Source organism: Carassius gibelio, chromosome B12, assembly GCF_023724105.1.
Source record: "Carassius gibelio isolate Cgi1373 ecotype wild population from Czech Republic chromosome B12, carGib1.2-hapl.c, whole genome shotgun sequence".
Taxonomy (NCBI): domain Eukaryota; kingdom Metazoa; phylum Chordata; class Actinopteri; order Cypriniformes; family Cyprinidae; genus Carassius; species Carassius gibelio.
Genome location: NC_068407.1, coordinates 2,564,468 through 2,584,079, shown reverse-complemented (window position 1 = coordinate 2,584,079; position 19,612 = coordinate 2,564,468). Strand labels below are relative to the sequence as shown.

Sequence of the window (19,612 nt, the reverse complement as noted above, 5' to 3'; positions counted from 1 at the left end):
AATATAGTTCCCACGCCTTATTCGCGGGCTTTCATTATCATTCATTTTTGTTCCTCTCTGATGATTTCTTGACACAATTCGCACTGGAAAGCAGTAACAGCAGCAGCAGCAGCAGCAGCAGCGACTCCAGTCGCGTATGCACTCACTGTCCAAGCTTAAAGCCCAGCCACAGGAAGCTTCAATCCTCTCCATGTATGGGCAAAACCACGCCCACCAGCGCGTCATCCTCTGACAGCGTGTATCCCGTGGGTCTGGAGTTTTTGGCTCCCGGGAAAGGTTCCAGTCCTGGGGGATAGAGGGTTGAGTTTTGTATGCTTCCATCCATTCTGCAAAGACGCGCTAAAGGCCCCTCATCATCCTCTCCCGTGTCCGGGAACACCTCCACGGTGATCATTTACGCGTTTATTTGTCTTTTGGAGCCAGAAGTGCTGGATTCAGCAGTGTCCCGAAGCCTTTTTTGATGCTGTTGTTTTAGGATGCCACCAAGCTAAGAGCATCATCACCACCACCAACATCATCATCATCATCAACAACAATAACAACAGAAAGCTGCAAGAAATGTTTAACTGAATTAAGACGAGTCTATTATCCCTGCTATTTGCGCGACTCGTTTCGCTTCTTCCACGGGAGGACCTCCATCTATCCAAACAAGCTGCTTGGAGAGGCTTGAGAATCTTTACTCACTGAATCGTTCATGTGGTGCCAACGCAGGACGGACTGAAGAAGGAGTCGGGACAGCTTTTTCTTTTCTTCTTCTCTTTTCGACAAATCCCAAACAAACTCTGACGGCTATCCGAAGGGGCTCTTGGAGAGACGACGCGCCCTCGCTCACACTCTCATTTTAACTCTTTGGCTGGAAGTGTGTTGCACGCGAACTGTTTTAATGTTTGGGATTCAGGAAAATATACCAAGAGGGGGGACCACTATGAAAGAGGAACCGCTGGGCAGTGGCATGAATTCGGTCCGATCGTGGATGCACACGGCTGGGGTGGTGGATGCGAACACGGCCGCCCAGAGGTACGTTTGCCAAATCATCCGATTTTTAATGCATTTCTCAGATCGACCCCTAAATCCCCAATATGCCATGTATCAATTACACTCTCCCCATGCACCTCTTCGCCGCTTTCCCCTGTTCATTACATCATATTACAGTTTAAGTGACAAATCAAGAATTCTCCCATGTTTTCATTCTATCTACATCTATCTATATCTCAAGTGTACGCCTGTTGTTTTAACCCACACTGGTGTCTCGTTTTTCCCCGCAGTGGAGTTGGTCTGGCACGGGCGCACTATGAGAAACAACCGCCATCCAACCTCAGAAAATCCAATTTTTTCCACTTCGTGCTGGCGCTTTATGACAGACAGGGACAGCCAGTGGAGATCGAAAGGACAGCTTTTGTGGACTTTGTGGAAAAGGAGAAAGTAAGCGCCACTCTGGAATACTGCTTTGAATTTTCACCTTAAAACTTCCACACTTCTAGATCTTTGGAAACATGTGCGCCGTTAAACCGCTTTTGACGGATTTCACAGAAAAACAAAAATAGATATGCATTATACACATTATTGCCAGGATTTAGTCTACTAAATGCAACCTTAGAGTTGCTTGAAAAAAAAAATGCATGCATTTCATAAACACACTAAAATAAAATTCTCAACCAACCAATAATGCCAATCTGACCCCAAACAAATGCTTATTTTCAGGAACCTAACAGTGAAAAAACTAACAATGGGATACATTACAAACTACAACTATTGTACAGCAACGGTAAGTGTAAATTTCTCTATTCAGCAAGGATAGATTTACAAGTGTTTTATTCGCTCAATGGAGCCGTATTAGTTTCCTAAAAAAATGTAGTTCAGTTTATTCCACAATGTAATTCTAGTTGATGGCAAACCTTGGATGATGTTATTTTTTTCTTCTATCAGTGCATTTCAATAATATGTATTTTTTTAATTATCAAATCTTATCAAGAATAAGATTTTTTTTTTTTTCGAGGAAACTTTGTATAGTGTTTTTTTTTCACCAGACTTTTTCCACATTGAAAAACAAAAATAATTTCCCACAGGCGTCAGAACAGAACAGGATCTTTATGTTCGGTTAATAGATTCCATGACAAAACAGGTAAGAACTTTTCTTTCTCTCGCGTGTGTGTATTTATATTTATAATCTGTGTCATATTTTGTTGCTCGTGCTTTGGTCACACTTTATATTATGTATGTTTACAAAAGTAAATACAAAATAAGCAAATTAATCTTCTTCTTTTTATGCATTTTTTTATTTTTCTTTCTTTATTTTTTATTATTTTATCTATTTATTTATTTTGGAGATGCAGATCATTTTATTGTTATGGATACTGTAGCTCGTTATATTCACATGTGCTGAGAACACTGTAATGTAAAGCCGTGGCTGTATTTTGGGTTGCTCTGATTAATGGGGGAGGTTATTTGGCGGATTTAATTTAATATGAATCACATAACCACGTTTTTCTTCTCATGTAGCTGCTTGATAATTTATTGCGAATTAATTAAATTGTGGAGGGTACAAAAATATGTATATGCACTTTTAAATTACGCATTTAAAATAAAATAATAATAACAATAAAGAAAATCTGAGGATAAAGGGAAAATAACCTAATGTGTTAATACATTTCTTTATTATTTATACCGATTAGTTTCTTATGAGCCACACTCATAGTTTTGCTCTCGCATATGGAGCATATTTTTCAAACCCTGTATTTCTGTATTGCGCTCATTAGGCTGTTTTTTATTATTATTATTTAATCGTGTTTTAATCTGAGACAATATAAAGCTCATATGTTTGTGCTTGTGAAACACACAAATTATAACTAATAATGCATGGAAATTACACACACACAGACACACACACACACACAAATATATATATTATCATAGCTGCTTTGTATTTAATATTTAAAAATAAATTTCTTTAATCTGGCAATGCAGTAATTCTTAATTACCATTAGGTAACAAAATGTTAGTGTGTCATTGTATCGCGCTGTCGCACGTGTGAGCTCACTTTTGTTGTGCTGTAATCAGATCTGGTTAAAGGCATAAAAATAAAGCTCCAGGCGTGAGGCAGGCACTTGAGTTCATTTTGTACTGTGATGTTCTCTGAAATCACTCTCAGCTCATTTCCATTGTCCATTTCAGCCTCTCATGGTAAAGTACAGGGCGCACCATTGGCTTAATTTTGAGGCTCTTGTTATCTGTAGTTTATCCATCGTTAGACTTCACGTTAGAGAAAATATGAAGGTTTTATCTGAGGCGCGTCTGAATGGAGCTGTACATGATCAAAGAGTCAATGGCGCTGAACAGCCACTTTATGGTTATCCGTATATTTTCAGTAAGAGGCAGGAAAATAAACCAGTGTTTGATAAAATTCTATCCAGTGCTTATTTTGTTATTGCAATTTGTAGCTTTTGGCTAAAGATTTTGATTTTATCTTTGTTAGATACGTCTTAATATAATTAATGATTAATAGAATAAATGTAATCAGAAATACAAACCAAGGATTGCATTCAGCATGCAGCTGGAGAAATAAAATCCAGAAGGGAGCTAATTGCTACTACACTTTATAATAAGTTATCATATATTTAAAGCAATTTATTTTTGCACCGTGTGTTTATTTAGGCACATTACGCATGCGTTTTTTTCTTTCCAGTTTTATGTGTATATGCTTGGATTTTCATAAATTTATTTGTTCCAATAATAGGCCTACTGTGTATTTTTTATTTATTTTTTATTTTTATTTTTTTGGCAATAGTGTGCTGTGCAAGAGTGAACTCCAACGCGTCCCACGGATCCCACGGAAGGACGCGTTGGAGTTCGCTCTAGCACAGTACATCATAACGGGAGCAGGGCAATCAGGGAGGGAGCGAGAGAGAGAAAGAGAGAGAGAGAGAGAGAGAGAGAGAGAGAGAGAGAGAGAGAGAGAGAGAGAGAGAGAGAGAGAGAGAACGCGCAAAAAGCACAAAGGCCCGTGCGCACCTACAGCTCCAAACGCCATCTGTTAAAGCCAATGCTCAAAAATTACTCAAGCGTACCCCCCGACACCGCTTTTTATCTAAAGAAAAATCATTGTTAGCGGCTCAAAATAAACAACAGATTGCCCATTAGCACTCTACCCCTAAATATCTGCAGATTATAACCGCGTTGATGTGTACGGTTATGGGTATTATTTACCGCGGCCATCTGCGTCGGAGAAGTGACATCTATGTGATTTCTATTATCATCCCCCAAATAAATAGCGCAAAGATCTAAACAGAAGCATATGCGACTCTTCATTTTTAAAGTGATATGCATGTGGTATAATTTGTCATCGCAATGACCGGTCAAGTGTTGATATTCATTTCAAACATCATATTTATTTATGCAAATTGATAACACAAAGGTTATCTCAATCTGGAATGTGGGCATGTGTGTTGGTTTGAAGATAAAACACTGTTTAACAATGTATGTGGGCTAAATGGATTTTATTTATGATCCTTCTCTTGTCGATTTTTAATTGATGAACTTGAACTTTATGCCATAAAACCACATTTGATTATATTATATTTAATTTCCTTTGTTGTTGTTGTTGGGAAATGCGTTTTTTATATTTAATATTTTAAATGTCATATTTTATGTGTTGTCAACTTGTTTAAAATATCTTCACTGTTTTATTTATTCCAAGGCTATTATTTATGAAGGGCAAGATAAAAACCCAGAAATGTGCCGAGTTCTTCTCACACACGAAATTATGTGCAGGTAAGAAAAAAAAAACTTCTTTTTCATTTTCAGATAATTATAAACTATTACATTTGACTGCGTAATTGAACTTTATTAGACATAATGTCTTGTCATGTTTTCATAAATGCGTAACGCACATGATGTAGGCCCATCCAGGCCTCCGAGCATCAGCCTTACAGAAAATCAATGAATCCCTGAATAGATCTGCCTGGATACGCTGAAAAGAATCCAAATGTTCAGAATTGTCAGGCGGCTTATGCGTAACGATTTACGGTTCGCTTTGTGCACTGCTCTGCGAGTTTCAGAAGTTCTACTTCAAAAGCGCAAATTTGACCGGATCAGTTGGTGACATCGGACTTATGAATGATTTCACTGGACTTTTAACACTGTAGAGGATGCACTGAAATTCACACACACAGCGGTCGGCTCAAACGCAGACGCGCGTGTGCGCACTCGGGCCTTTTTTGGAAAGTGGCTTTACAGCCTCAGAATTTTAAGTCTGTTTATGATTTTTACGCACACATCACAGATAATTCATTGTCATGTGTTTATTTTAAAAGTAGTAAACTTCCGATAAATAAAATAACTGCACTGAAAGAGAACCCGACGCTTATGGAAAAAAACTCTCCATTTCCCACCAAATCGGAAAGGATGCAGAACAGTGCGGAAGGGTCACGCCACATCCTTCTGCGCGCGAGCTACAAACGCTTCAGACTTTTAAGAGCTAACGGGTCCTCGTTTAACGATCGAGAAAGTTCCTCGCATCCAACTCTGTTGCTTGCGTCAACACCGCACAGATGCGTTTCCGAGTCCCAAACAGAGGTCCACAGACACTTGAGCTTTCAAGTTTTAAGAAGCTTTGCGTGTTTTTCATATCATATTGTGTTAATATGGCTCATTTAGACATGTAACTATTATACAAGTGGGCTTCTTTAAATTCAAGAGGCATCTTTTTTTTGTCCTCTCTGTAATTTTAACATTAATTAAAGAAAGCATAATGGAAGCATCTTCAGGGCCTCAAAATGGAGGCATTGGCACATTGTAGGAGACTGATGGAGGCTTTTTGAGCTGGTAATTAATAAGTGCCCCACAGAAATCCTGGTTGAAGGTGGCATCTTGCATCCTCTCCAGACACAACAGCTTGACAATTAGAGGTAAACAAAAGCTGGGGCTGAGAGAGAGCTTTCCCCCCTCCCAGCCTCCTGGCACCCCCTCTCCTCCTCTCAGCACTAAGACAAACACCAAAAACATGCTGTTTTCCCTCCTTCAGCCACAGCGCCGGGCTCCGTGTTTACCCGCCGCCCGCATCTGCGAGAACCGCAGCCACCAACACCATCCGGCTCAGCCAGAACCTATGCCAAACACCTCGGCGGTTAGCTAGAAAAGAGGACGAGAGAGCGTGTCAGATGAATAAATTGAAACACACGGTGCTCGGAGATGAAAGACACATGCAAGCTGTTTGCTGATGCTCTCATATCTCATCTCATGTCTCCTTTTCTCTCTCCCTGTGTTCTTCTCCCCAAGTCGGTGTTGTGACAAAAAAAGCTGCGGAAACAGGAACGAAACGCCCTCAGACCCCGTGATCATCGACAGGTAAGCCTATCTTTCTGTTTCCTTTGAGCGTAGGGCGCTGCGGCCCAGCATCATGGCCTGGGTTTGCCCCGTGTTTTGGTGTTGCGTGCCGCGCAGGTGGGTTGACGTGGGGTTGTCTTTAGGGACCACGTAATTGCTGGTGAGTTGTCAGAGAAGTGCTTTCCTCGAGACTTGCAAGCAGTTCGCCGCATCAAGAGAGCGTTTGGCTTTAAATTCTCAACTCTTTCATCATAATTTGTTAACAACTGCTCTGCTTATCTTCTCTGTAAACAGTGCACTGCCTCTCGCTGGCTTTGTGGCACGACTGCGTGCCGCAGCTGAGCAGTAACGTTGCATCTCCGAACGTGCATGTTCGAGGCAAAAAGACATCTTTACGTTGTTCTCTGTAGTGCTGCCGGTGGGAAATGAGTAATGTTTCTGGGCTGGCTGTTGGCGGTTGCATGTTGATCACATTAGGGAAAGTGTGTTCAAACACACCAGCTCCCGCCGAGTGGGTAATTGACGTTCTTTCTTTTTTTTTCTGCAGCTTATGTTTCTCTTTGTGAGTCTGGCTCAAGGTTACACTTACTCGGCGAGACTTACACTTCTTCCTTTTTGTCCAATTATCCCTGTGGTGGCAGCACGTACATGGATTACGGCAGGGCAGGTCTTGGACTCGCGGCTAAAACGGTAAATGTGACAGGGAGCGCTGGCTGCTGGAGTCCGGGCCTCTTGGAGATTAGTGAGCTAGAACAAGCCTACCTTGCTCCATAAAGCCAGGAGTCTCTCTGTTTCCATCTGCTGTAAAGAGCCATGAATAACCAGCAAGCGTTGCCAGCAGCGAGAGTCTTTCTCTCGCTCTGTCTTGTTTTCTTGCCGTAGCTGTTGCAAAGTTATCTCCTGATTACAAACTTGACTGTCCACTGAGTGGGAAACTAGATTGGAGGGCAAGATGATAGGTAAAGCCGGGAATGAAAGATGCACCACCAGTGGAAAGCAATGATAATGTTTGACTTGCTGAAATAGCTGTTTGCTTAGGGGGGAATGTTTGGTATCTGACAGAGGGAACATCTCTCTTATTAGTGATCAAATAGCAGTGACCGGTTGTCGCCGTCACTCACTGTGCATGAAGTGTGTGGAGCGTCAGAAATATAGGACTTGTGCCCTGTGTGTAGAAATTATGGCCATGCTTGCGTGTTTGGAAGTCTGAGCATTTCCCGCTCTCACGTCATGTGGTTATAATGTGGAAACCCTGCCGTACTACACAATAATCTGAGTGAACTTGTTCATGTGAGGAGAGGCTGTTTGATTCAGTTTTGGAGTGGGAGTTTTTTTTTGTTTGTTTTTTTCACATAGCTTATTCATAATCAATATTTGATTTAAATCATAATCCATCGCTCTGTTATGAAGCCTAGTAAGGTGTCTTGTTTTCTACTTTAGCGTTTTTTTGTACTTAGTCAGCAACAGACATTTGAATCACATTTGAGTAGAGCTTAATATTAGCATGTTGCTATGCTAATTCTACAATGCTTTAATAAGCATAACATAGTTAATTTTCATTTAAACTTTTTTTTTCTCACAAATTTTACATTTATTTATTGCCTTGCAACTGAACTAAAATTTAATGTCTTATGAGGTAGCATCAATGCTAAATATTTATTCACATCAGCATAATGATGCTGTAAAATGTTACCTATGTAGTCAGCTGACTAGCTTTTGGAACAGAGCCCCTATTTAACCTTTTTTTTAGTGGAATTTGAATTCCTTACATCTTCTGTAAACACTCTCAAAGAGTGTGAATCAATCCCAGTAACCTTGGTTATCTTTGCATTAAATGATTAGCTTGTTTAAACAGACGTGCTGAAGAGCTCTGACAGTGTGCGAACAGTAATTAGTTACAGGACCAACATTCATGCATTCACTGTAACTCAACCGCAGGAGAAAGAAAAGCTAGTGGGACGAGAAAAAAAAAAAAAAAAAAAGGAAAATCGGAGTCCCGGCGAGGAGGAGGAGGAGGAGGATTTGTTTTGGTTTTCTGGACAGAAGATAAAACACATATCACTTCCTCTTAGCAGATCCTTAAAAGAGTCTCAGGCAGTCAGAGTCGATTCTCTCCGCCGGCCGTGACTTACACAATGCATTTACCTTTAAAAACAAAACAGGGTTTCACTGATATTTACTGCATTGACTCTTCCCATAAATTGCTGGCCTTTGTGTTGTGGCCAAATAGAGGTGGATGGATCGGATGTCTTGGTTGCTTTGTGCTTCAATCTGGTGAACAATATGTGTAACACTAGTAAAAGAGGAAAAGGAGAACAGCGCAAAGAAGGTCTGATACTCTGCAAAAAGAAGGGATATTGTGGTAGGTTGAAACGGTGGATAAAAAAGCTCACATTTTGATTGTGAGGCATCTGAAAGACTCGAGAAGATCGTTTTCATAGAGGGCCGATCCGTTCTGTCGGATCACAAAAGCAGATGTGCTTCATTAGCCGACTACATTGTCTGCATATCACAACTGTGAACAGATGATTTTATCCAACGATCAGAGAACAAGGCGGCCGGGAGAGCCCGGAACGCACGGAAACACGAGCGTTCGTGCAGGTGGGGTGTATGATATAAAGCTAATTTGTAATCACAAACCTAATCCTGTGGGGTTATGTCTTGTTAGGTCCGTCTTTTTTCCTGGTCTCTGAGGAAAAAGTGGGACATTACAGTACACCAGGGAGTTTTATGCATAGCTAAGATACATGCATGCACAGTCACATTTTATAAACAAGCATTTACGTGCACAGGAAGTACATCGTGCGAGGGTCGACTACATTAAATTCAAAACATTTTACTGGGTTGGACTGGGGATAGATAAATAGACCGACAGACAGAGGAAGAGAATGTTCTGCTAAACAGGGCTATGGTGACCAGAGGATCTGGTGATCCATTATCAATAACGTTTTCAGCCACATTCTCCCAGATGGCACATGGGCCAGGCATACTGCTCGTTGGCACGGGCTTGGACAATAACTGGCACCCGCTCGCTTCTGGCATTTTCAATGGAGTTTAGGAGACTTATCATTCCAAATGTGTCCTATTTTCCTGTATTCAAGCCAGACATCTGTTTATACTATTTCTCTTGGACTTTGGTGCAGCTTTTGGTTCTTCACGAGAAGAAGAAAAAAAAAATGAGAAAAACTTGGTTGCATTTCACAGCTGTTACAAAATTTCAACCTCGACGGATCTTTAAATATTTCACAACTCGACCCGGCATCGCCATAGATTATTCATTGGTATTTTTTGAAAAATAGATTGAGAGTCTGACTCGAACGGCTAGACTCGAACTCTTGTAGGTGATGTCTTCAACACACATGTCAAGCGCGAGGCGTTGGACCATTTACCGCTCCCGTATCGGTCCAAGATCTAATAATACCCCTCCGACTCAAGAGCGATCAGGGTTTTCCTAGCCAACCGATCTCCCTTTCACTTCCTGTCAGAAAGGTCAAGACATGCTGACCTCTGACAGCCAACCCCCTCCCTGAACTGAATAATTCATGAGATTGACTTTTTTTTGTCAGAGTACACAGTCATGAAGCAGAACGGTTTATGTAGCTCATTTCACTGAGGCTTCTGCATCTGTTTGGACTGCGTGGTATATGGGTCCCGATGCAGATTTAGCTAAACATTCATTAATTTTTCGTACCGGAGGACCTTTCCAGAAGGGATTACGCTTGGTTATTAGCTAGGTCTTCCTGGAGCCATATGCTGCGGAAAAATAAGTGATCATACTCCGCCTGTTGTTATTTTTTTTATTTTTTTTTTTAATCTTTAAAAGCCAACACAGATCATTCCTCAGTTTTTTTACCCTTTTGTTTGTATCTTCTCCGACCAGGCTACTTAAAAAGACCTCCTCCCTCTCATCTGCGCACAGGCCCGCTCTCAGAGCTGAGCAAATGCCAGCATTTAGAAGGTCAGAGCTTTTGTTGGAAAAGCGCTATGTAAATTAGCACCGGCAAAAGGGACATTAAACAAAATTCAATTCATTGTCTCCCTTAATGTCATTTACATTTTTGGCTCGGGCCCGTCCTGTCGAGGAGAATTTTGGAGATGATTTTAATTACATATCAGCGCTGGAACAGAGAGCTGTCTGGAGCAAGACACATTTGGATCACCTGTAAAGAGAGGTTTATTTACCAATGTTCTTGAATAGCAGGTTTTCACAGGCACGTGCATGCCGTAATTAAGCCCGTGTTAAGTGTTAATTCCCCGGCCTGTCTTTTTTCTCCTAAAGAAAGGCCTGTTTTACCCACCTTGTGGGGAGTTCTGTGGCTTTAGTCCTTGTTTATTATCTTTGAGACCTTCTATGCACTTCTAAACGTAGACAAAATTCACCTTTAGAAGATTTAATGAACCAAACTGAGCTGTCATCTTCAACATACAATATCAGTTCTCAGAACAATATGCAAAAGTTGTCCCTTTAGGGAGTCAGAGTATCCTTGCATCTTATTTACAGATTAAAAGTTTCATAGTAGTACCTTAAGGTTTTGCAATACTACACTGAGGTCCTATGCACTTTTTAATGGTAGATAAGGTACGAAGTTGTCTTTTTAAGGGGACTACCCCAGTGTCAAGAAGCCCTAAATATACAATGTGTGCAGATTTCTCTGATAGTATCAAAACTGTTGTCCAATCAAATGCTCTATAAAATGAAATGTCCATCCCACTGATGTCACATGACTCTGAATAGTATAGTATGTAGCAAATCATGCTGTGACATAAATTAAGTGCTGCTTATATAGAACTACACTCCCCCCGGTATGTCCCGTCCCAACTTCCAGTTTAATAGGAAATACAACCATGCAGGATGTGTGAAACAGAGCGGTACAGTAGAGGGCACTTGAACTGCTGCTTTTGCCTCAAGCCACGAGAGTAGTATTTTTATTTATTTATATCTTACCTTGTCCAGGTGACATTCAACAGACCGTGTGTGTATGAATGTTTTATTTGAAAAGTCCTTGTACCTCCGGTAGAGCCACAGCAGTCTTGGAAGATGTGTATGCACATATATGTGTGTTTATGTTCCAAGACACACGTGTGAGAGGAGGAGGGCACCAGAGCTCCATTAGACCTGATTAATGAGGTTGCAGACAGCAGATACATCTCTGGCCAGGTAACAGCCTCACTGCTGCAGGTACACAGGTGTACGCAGCAACTCCTTATTTATGAGACAGTCAGCAAACCCTCTACTAACATCAGAGAGAGAGAGAGAGAGAGAGAGAGAGAGAGAGAGAGAAAGCTTTTTCCTTCAATGAGCAAGTCCACTAGTGGTCAAAGTGAAAGCAAAGCATAGACCTCCATTACAGGATGAAGAATAACATCAGAATGGTGTTCATGCTGTCACACAGTGCTATACTAGGATGGTTGCAAGTGTAGACATGCACATTTTTTGTGCATACTTTTTAATTAGATTCTGTCCTACATTTAAGGTATAAGTTAAAGATGCAGTGTCTTTTTGTGCCACTAGAGGCAGCAAAGTGAATTTTAAAAAGATAATGACTGTATTCAAACAAGTTTTGAAGTCTCCCCCTATCTGTCATGGATATAAAAACAGTCATGTTATTGGTTAGACCATTGTGGTCACATCCGGCCTACTTGGACAAAACAGTTGCAATTTGAATCTGGCGCAATTTATTATGTGCAATAAATTTAATTTAACATTTTATTTGAATACATAAACTGTTAAGCATTTAAAAATGGATTCAGCTTGCATTAATAAATTGAGGATTTTGTTAAAAAAAACTGTAAAGTAAAAAGGCAAGTGTTTTCTTGTATGCAAATGATTCATCATTAGCATACTTAAGGTTCTCCTTATGCCGGCTTGTTTGAAATGTAGACCAAAAATCTTTTGTAATTACATGTTAATTGCTCTTTTGTCTCCTCGACATAATGATATACAAAAATGCCTTTGCGTGCAGCGTGGATGACATTGTCACCTTGAAACTCTTCAGAACCGACTACGCTTCTAAACTCCTCTGTTATGAACTAGTGACTTCTGTCTCACTAGAGGGATCAAGAGAGGGAGCGAGCGAGTGAGAACAGCTGGCTCTTTCTAACTGTGAATAACTGACAGTTGTCTGTAAGAGGTTTTAATGAAGATTGCCACCTTTTATGCGAGGAACTGAAGGGATGCCAGATCTACAGGAGGGGAGAAGCCGAGAGCTTAACCTGCCCTTGGCAGCTAGCACTCAACTCGCACTCACACAGAAAATGAGAAACAGCCTCTGTGGTCAAAAAGCCAAACCTTAGCGCTGCCACACATCGCTCACATGTAGAAGTGGGTCAAGGCCTAGCAGATGTCCGACATAACACAACTCAAGAGCAGGCTTCTCCACAACAATGTCATCTACAGAGCAAAGAAAAACACTCTCTTATCTCAAAAAATAATCATTGCTTATCTGACATTTTTTAGTAAGCAAACTATATTCACATTACATTAGGAAAATATTTTAATCCAAAGTGATTTTATTAGTTTGTATAACAAAACCTATGGTCTCCATGTTGCTAGCTTAATTTTAATTGAATACTTAAAAAATAAAAATAATAATAATAATAAAAAAAAAACACACACACATCAGAAGTGCTGTAATGAACCAATGAGGAAGCATTATTTTTAAAGGTTCTGCAATGAATTTGTAACTTTTTTCTTCTTCTTGAGAGTGTTCAAAACATTGTTGCTGAAAATTGTAAAAGAGATACAGTCAAACTTTTTTTAGCCAATCAGAAAGGCTCTTTTTCCCATGACATGATTTTGCACTTTGGCACTCAAGTTTGTTGACATTAGGTAGCAAGCATAACATATAGCAAAAGGCTTTAATTTGTATTTACATCACAGTTTGTTAATTTTAACGCCCAGCTCTGGTGTCTGAAAGGAGATTGACAGTTATTTTTAAATCTTCAAGATTTAGGAGATTTTTTAATAATGTATGAGGTTACGATTCTCTTCTAGTGCAGAAACATCTGTGGTCTTGATTTAGCTGCTACATGCTAATAGTACTGGCAATGGCAATGTGTGCATTTCTTTTTTTGTGCCACGTGGGTCTGTGTGTGAGGATTGACAAGGGAAGGGGGAAATGGCTCTAGAATGTGTAGACAGGAGGGAACCCTGCGCTGTGTTGTTGTAAGGCATGTTGCATGGGCCCTGTAACCAGAAGACGCCGGCTCCGAGGAGTCTATAGTGACAGACGAAATCCACACACACACTTAGCAGTGAGAAAGCTGAAGATGTGAATCAAAAGAGAAATGTGAAAATGATAGTTTTGCTACCAGCGTGATTGTGTGTGTGCATGTGTCTGGTCTAGATATTGAGAGTCTAATCAGGACTCCGTGGAGGGGACATATGTGCTTTAAAAAGCCCCTTTTATTTGATTGAGCACACAAAGCAATGCCACTCCCCTTTTGTTGGACTGTATGAAAACCCCCGCTGAGTGTGTCAACACGCACACACACACATGCATATGCATGCATGGATTCACATGCAACAAATACTCACGTGCATAAAGCATGATTATCATCAGACATGTAAAAATGTGATTCCACACATACACATGCATGCAGACATGCACAAAAACTCACCCCGGGCAGTTGGAGAGGGTGTGCTGTCACACAATAGCCCGGTGCGGGTGCACGTTCCTTTTGAATAACAACCCGGAAAATTGAATCAGTTGTGGTTTAGGAAGGACTGACTGGAATGCATGTCCGAAGTTCATGATGCTTTCCTCTGTGAATGCAGCCAACGTGTCCCGTTTCCACAGCACAACCTGTTTTGCTCTAACTTCACACCACGGATGGATTGAAAACAGATCTGCTTTGCGCGCACATTGTTAACAATGCTTTAAATCAAATGTTTATTTTTATTTCAACTATTTCTGGAGTCGTTCCTAGTTCCTGGGCGCTGTGGCACAGCGGAATATTTTCATGCTAAATTAAATTGACGTGTTTGGTTTCCTTTCGGCCACATTGTCTATTTTACATTTGCATGTTTATGGAGCATCCTGTTTGATTCTGTCAACACTATGTCAGCGTGTGTTTTAGCCTGTAAAAGCATGAAAACAGGCTTTTGGTTTGCGGTAGATGTTGGCTCGGTAGATCTATATGGTTCTCTTTTTCTTTTTTTCGCAAATACACACCCAAAACATTTGTTTGCCATTAGGAGCAGTTTGTAAATCAGATCAGGGTGTTGAGTGTGTGCCGTCTCTCTTGGAAGAAATATCCATTCCTTGTCTCTACGATCTCTCTCTTTAAAAAAAAAAAAACACAAAGCTCCCATGTCTTTTCTCTTTTTAAACCACCCCCCTCCCAGACACCCACCCAACCTCCATTCCCATTTTTCCGAATGTGGCAATCTGTCGTGTGACACCACTGAGATTAGGTTAGGAAACAGTGTGAGGATTGTATTGGACATGGTGCTGGTCGCGCCAATTTGAGGTCGCAGGACAGCGATCTGGACATTGGGCATACGCCATCAGCATCTCTCTGTGAGAAGCACTGGGCCTTGGCCATTGCCTGTCCCATGGGCTTCCGGGAGGGGCCATCGGTTCTGAAACCTTCAAAAAAAGCTGCAGCAAATAACTATCATTTATTAAAGCTGACAAGTTATCTCTAAATATAGGCCCCTCTGTCAAAAGATTATCGGTTCTGCTGATAACGCAAGCGTGTTTTCGAATCTCCCATGAACATTTGAGGGTAGATTGCGCTTGCTTGCACTGGAGGACGTATATCTGTGCGTGTACTTTCCCTGTGTCAAGTCTGAATTACATTTTAGACGAAAAGAAATCAAGAACATTCAAGCCCAGAAGTCAGCAGTGAGCTGTGTAGTTGAAGGGTTAGGCTGCCCGTTTCACGCACTGGCTCAAGGCTATTTATCATTATAAGTGAGTCTCTGCTTAAGTTTCCCAAACCCTCATTATAATCATTCCCAGCAATTACAGTGTCCAGAACCCCGTCTGCCATCCAGCGCACATCATCAGCCGTTTACTCAGCTCAAAGCTGCTCCTAATTTACATTGTTTTAAATACGGGGTGAAATGCTGATTGATTGTTGTTGCTGTAGGTCGACTTGATAGAATATCATTAGACATGCTAAATATTTGCTTTACTCTTAAATTGTTTGCACACACAAAGCAAGGCCATTTAGCGGCGCGATCGTACATTGTAATGCGTGCTAAATCAAACTTTGAGATAAATCTAAGTTTGTGTCTTATAGCTGACAGATGCCGCAAGCATTTTTAATTTGCATGTGCATTAGAAAGTCATTATGAAGACTCGCTCTTGCTCCATTTCTTTAGTATTTCTGCAGCATAATGCTAGCAAAAGATGGTAAAGATGTAAATACCATAGTTTGCATGCAACTTTCAGGTCTCGCACTCTGTGTAAAACACTTGCATTTCTGAAGCACTCGCTGCATAATTGTCCTCTTGTGAAGAATGCACAATGGCACCAGGATGATGAATCGATGGCAGATTGGACGCGTGGTTTAACTGTCATGTCCCTCAGATAAGGGGCTGCTCAGGGATTGCTCATTCTCACTTCTAGTATGCTAGCTTGCCAGTTTATTAGTGCAAATCCCAAATGTTTAGTAAACTCATTAGGCTCCATCTAATGCTAATTTATCATCATAGATGGACCACAAGAGGAGCAGGACACCAGGGCAGCCAGGCCAGGGCTTTGACCGCTGGCTGATCAATCAGTGCTATAGGGGCTAGCATGTTTCATTAGATCTGCTAGAGTCGGATGAATTTTATGGATTTTGCTCCTGAAAGTGGGATTTTAGGAGTCTTAGCAAAAGTGTGGTGGCTGACAGCACTTATCTACATGAATACATGGCAGGCTTATGTCAGAGAGCTTGCTATTTCAGATAGATTAGGTGGCTTTTTGAAGACAAGGGGCAACATTTAGGACAAGAAGAGAGTATTACGGGTTATACACCTCAAAGAGTAGTGAAAAATAGTGCTGGGTAAGTTCAATTCTCTGTCTATGATAACTGGCATCTTTGTAGCGAGAGATGTCTGATCTGTGCGAATCAGCTGGACTAATTCAGAAATGATGTGATCCTTATGATCTTCTGTTCGTGAAGCGTACTGAACTTAAGAACTTTATCGATCTGTCTCTCTGAATCAATCATTTAAGAAGAGACAAAAAAGGAGGCGTTCTCGCAGGTTCCCACTCCGTCAGAGCTAGAAATGGGATTTTCTCATCTTTTTTTGTATGCTAGTCTTTAGCGACAGCTTGTATCTCTTTCTCTTGTGGAAATGAAGTGAAATAATAAATAAATAAAAAATGTAGGTGGTGAATAAACCTGCCCAGACTGTGATAGTAAAATATGACAGGCGTTTCCTGGCGCTGGGAAAGGAGTGTTGTAATTCACCTGACTTATGTTCTCCTGTCTGATTTAGCTTCAGATTAAAACCCACTGCTTGGCCAACCAATTGAAATCAGATCCAGTCACAGCTTGCCTGTATTGATCCCTATTTAACATCAAGGCTGCGAATGGATTGGTATTGATTAACTATAAAACCGCTGGCTGGCTTGTCCAGAGACCTGCTCAATATGCTGAATGAAAAAGTATTGTACCTCTGCCCTTCAATGAACGAGAAAAAGAACAGTAGCACATGTAAAACAACAGCAGAGCTTGGCCTGTAGGAGACATGGCGGCCCGTTCGCTAGTTGTTATTTCCTAATGTAATAATAATAATAATTTAATAATATTTGTGAAACTTTTTTTAAAAATGTAAATTATTTGTTATTATTATTTTACTTTATATAGAGCTCTTTCCACAAAGCATAAGAAAATATAGACAAGAATAATTGATGTGATGTGGTACTAAGATAGTTTCCTAGCCAAGGCTGTTATTTTTGCTCTGATATTTGATATTTACCCCAAAATGGACCTTAAATATAGCAGGGCTGGCATAAAACATGTTTTGGAAGCGAAATGTCAAAGGTTATTAATTGCTTTTCAATTATACCCCCTTTTTCTCTGCCATTAAAATGCATGAAAAAAAATATAAATAAAAGGGTTTTGGGCCTCTTGTCTGGGTGTGTGTGCAAATCCCAGCACCAAACCCAATGACTACATAAGTATAGAATGTCATGGATATTTGTGTATAATAACAATAATATAATTTCCAGATAAGTCCGTGATGAGTAATGTACACCTGCGTTCAGTCCCAGATTCATGCTTGCATGTGTCTGCAGTGAGTCAATCGTCAGAGCTCGTCTATCCTGAATTGGGACCAGCTCGTCCGAGTCCTGGCTGGATATCCTCTCTCCCTAAATCTCCATGTCGAGAGCCAGAGGAGGCTCTGCATCTGTAAGAAATTACCCTCAATCTCCCACATCCAGGAGTTTACACTTCTGTAATGACAGAGGAAACCACTGGCCTCAGTAGGACGCAGATTTTAAGGGATGTCTTGAAAAATGGCATTCTTCTGCCAGACCTACAGGATTACTCAGTGGAACAGACCCAACACACACACACACACACACACACACACACAAGGCTCCACGTCCACCTCGCATACTGATGCAAGAAAATATTGTACTGTATTTTAGCCAATTTTTTTTTTTTCGTACATTGGCTTGCTCAAACTCAGCGGTTCAACTTTGTTATGGGAAATATCATAGTGATAAATTGTTTTGTTTTCTCTCAGAAAAAAATGTAATGCTTGGCACAAATCTTACTGAATACTGGTTGTAAATAATGTGGTGTTATGTTTTTGCTAGCCAAGGCCATTATTAGCATTTTACAATGATCTTCAACCCCAAAACATTTTGAATGTAACACAAACCACGTTTTGAAAGAGACAAGTCTAGGGTTATTATTGTTTTTTTTTTCATATTATTTTATTTATTTACAGTATTTCTTTTTTTTTATTACAAACCATGCCTAAACAGAGTGATACCTCAATTATTTATAAATTGCAATATCTATCTATCTATCTATCTATCTATCTATCTATCTATCTATCTATCTATCTAGTGCATCTGCAAATTATGTATTAAACATTTATTTTTATTTTTTTACATATAATAATTATTTATAATATTATTTTATATAATTATTGATTTATGTTTACTTTTTCCAGGTTAACATTTAAGTATAAATTGCAAACATAGTGTAAGAATTAATGCATCACTGTAGTTTTCAGCTTTGAGTTAGCAGCGATAAATATCTGACACTCTTACAATGAAAGAGAGTGGCACACACACACACACAATCTGGAGTCTATTTGTCTCTGATAGGGCAAATCCAATATGATTCCTTAAGTGTTGATTAAGATGGTGGGCTGAAACAGGCTGTCCCTCATTGCGTGTTTGTTGATTATTTACCTTCCAGCTGGACATAATGAAGAGCAGCCAATCAGAGCGTCGCTCTGCCCTCCAGCGTCAGGTCTCTTGTTTGGTCTACTGTATTGGTTTACTTTCTTAGCCAGCAGCTAAACCAAACTAATCACCACTTGGGTGGGTAGAACTGAAGGACAAATGACACTCGGTTTGTGTTTGAATCCTCCAGGCGTAAACTTGCTTGTCCAAAGAGTGAGACCAGGGGGAGAAAAGGGAAAGCAAATCGTTCTCAGCGAGGGTGGGTGGCAAAAGCGCTTCAGATATTCACATGTGTGTAATGTGAGAGTGTCACAGAGCCTTTAGCTCTTTTGTGAAGGGTTTAGATGGAGATCATTGAGTAAAGACCAGGATGCCGGCACTGAGAAGCAAGAATTAGCTCATTCACGTTTGTTACCATGTATATCATTTACGTTATCAAAAAGAATCAGAGTTGCGCTGCTCAAAGTTTTTGCTGCCAAAATGACAAGTATTGATCGAGTCAGTCTGGAACTTTATATCTGTTTGGGCTTCATTGGATCTTCCTGGTTTCGAGTAATATCTCAAAGCGTGACTTAATATGCTGGAGGACAGATAGACACTCGGTAATCAGAGCCAGCTGCGATGGATGCCTCTGTCTTCGTTTCTCCATCTGGCCAACACGATGGGCAGAGTACGCTTTTGAAATGAACGCCTCGCCAGAAAAAAACAACAATGTAAACAGATTTAGCCCGTTTTATCCACACAAGCGTAGTCAGGTAGGACATGCTAATGCTGCGTTCCATTAACAGTCTTCAGTGTCACATGATTTTTCCGAAATTATTCTAATATGCTGATTTGCTGCTCAAGAAACATTTATAATTATCAGTATTTTTGTGGAAACTATAACACATTTTTAGGATTCTTCTATACTGTCACTTATGATA

The 19,612-nt window shown here is 40.4% G+C and overlaps 1 protein-coding gene across 13 annotated transcripts in view; it reads left to right on the top strand.

The window, feature by feature from the left end:
* Positions 1–205: 205 nt before the first annotated feature.
* The window catches only part of LOC127969585 (transcription factor COE3), a 95,307-nt gene continuing 75,900 nt past the window's right edge, over positions 206–19,612 (top strand). For 5 of the 13 annotated variants that reach the window (XM_052571664.1, XM_052571661.1, XM_052571654.1 and 2 more), the window contains exons 1-6: positions 211–1,017; positions 1,266–1,422; positions 1,702–1,765; positions 2,067–2,122; positions 4,694–4,767; positions 6,274–6,342. In XM_052571664.1, the coding sequence (XP_052427624.1) occupies positions 884–1,017; positions 1,266–1,422; positions 1,702–1,765; positions 2,067–2,122; positions 4,694–4,767; positions 6,274–6,342 (554 nt within the window). In that variant the 5' untranslated portion in view covers positions 211–883. Of the gene's footprint in view, positions 1,018–1,265; positions 1,423–1,701; positions 1,766–2,066; positions 2,123–4,693; positions 4,768–6,273; positions 6,343–19,612 lie in introns of all 13 variants that reach the window. The other 8 variants (XM_052571658.1, XM_052571656.1, XM_052571662.1 and 5 more) reach the window with 5 other exon arrangements.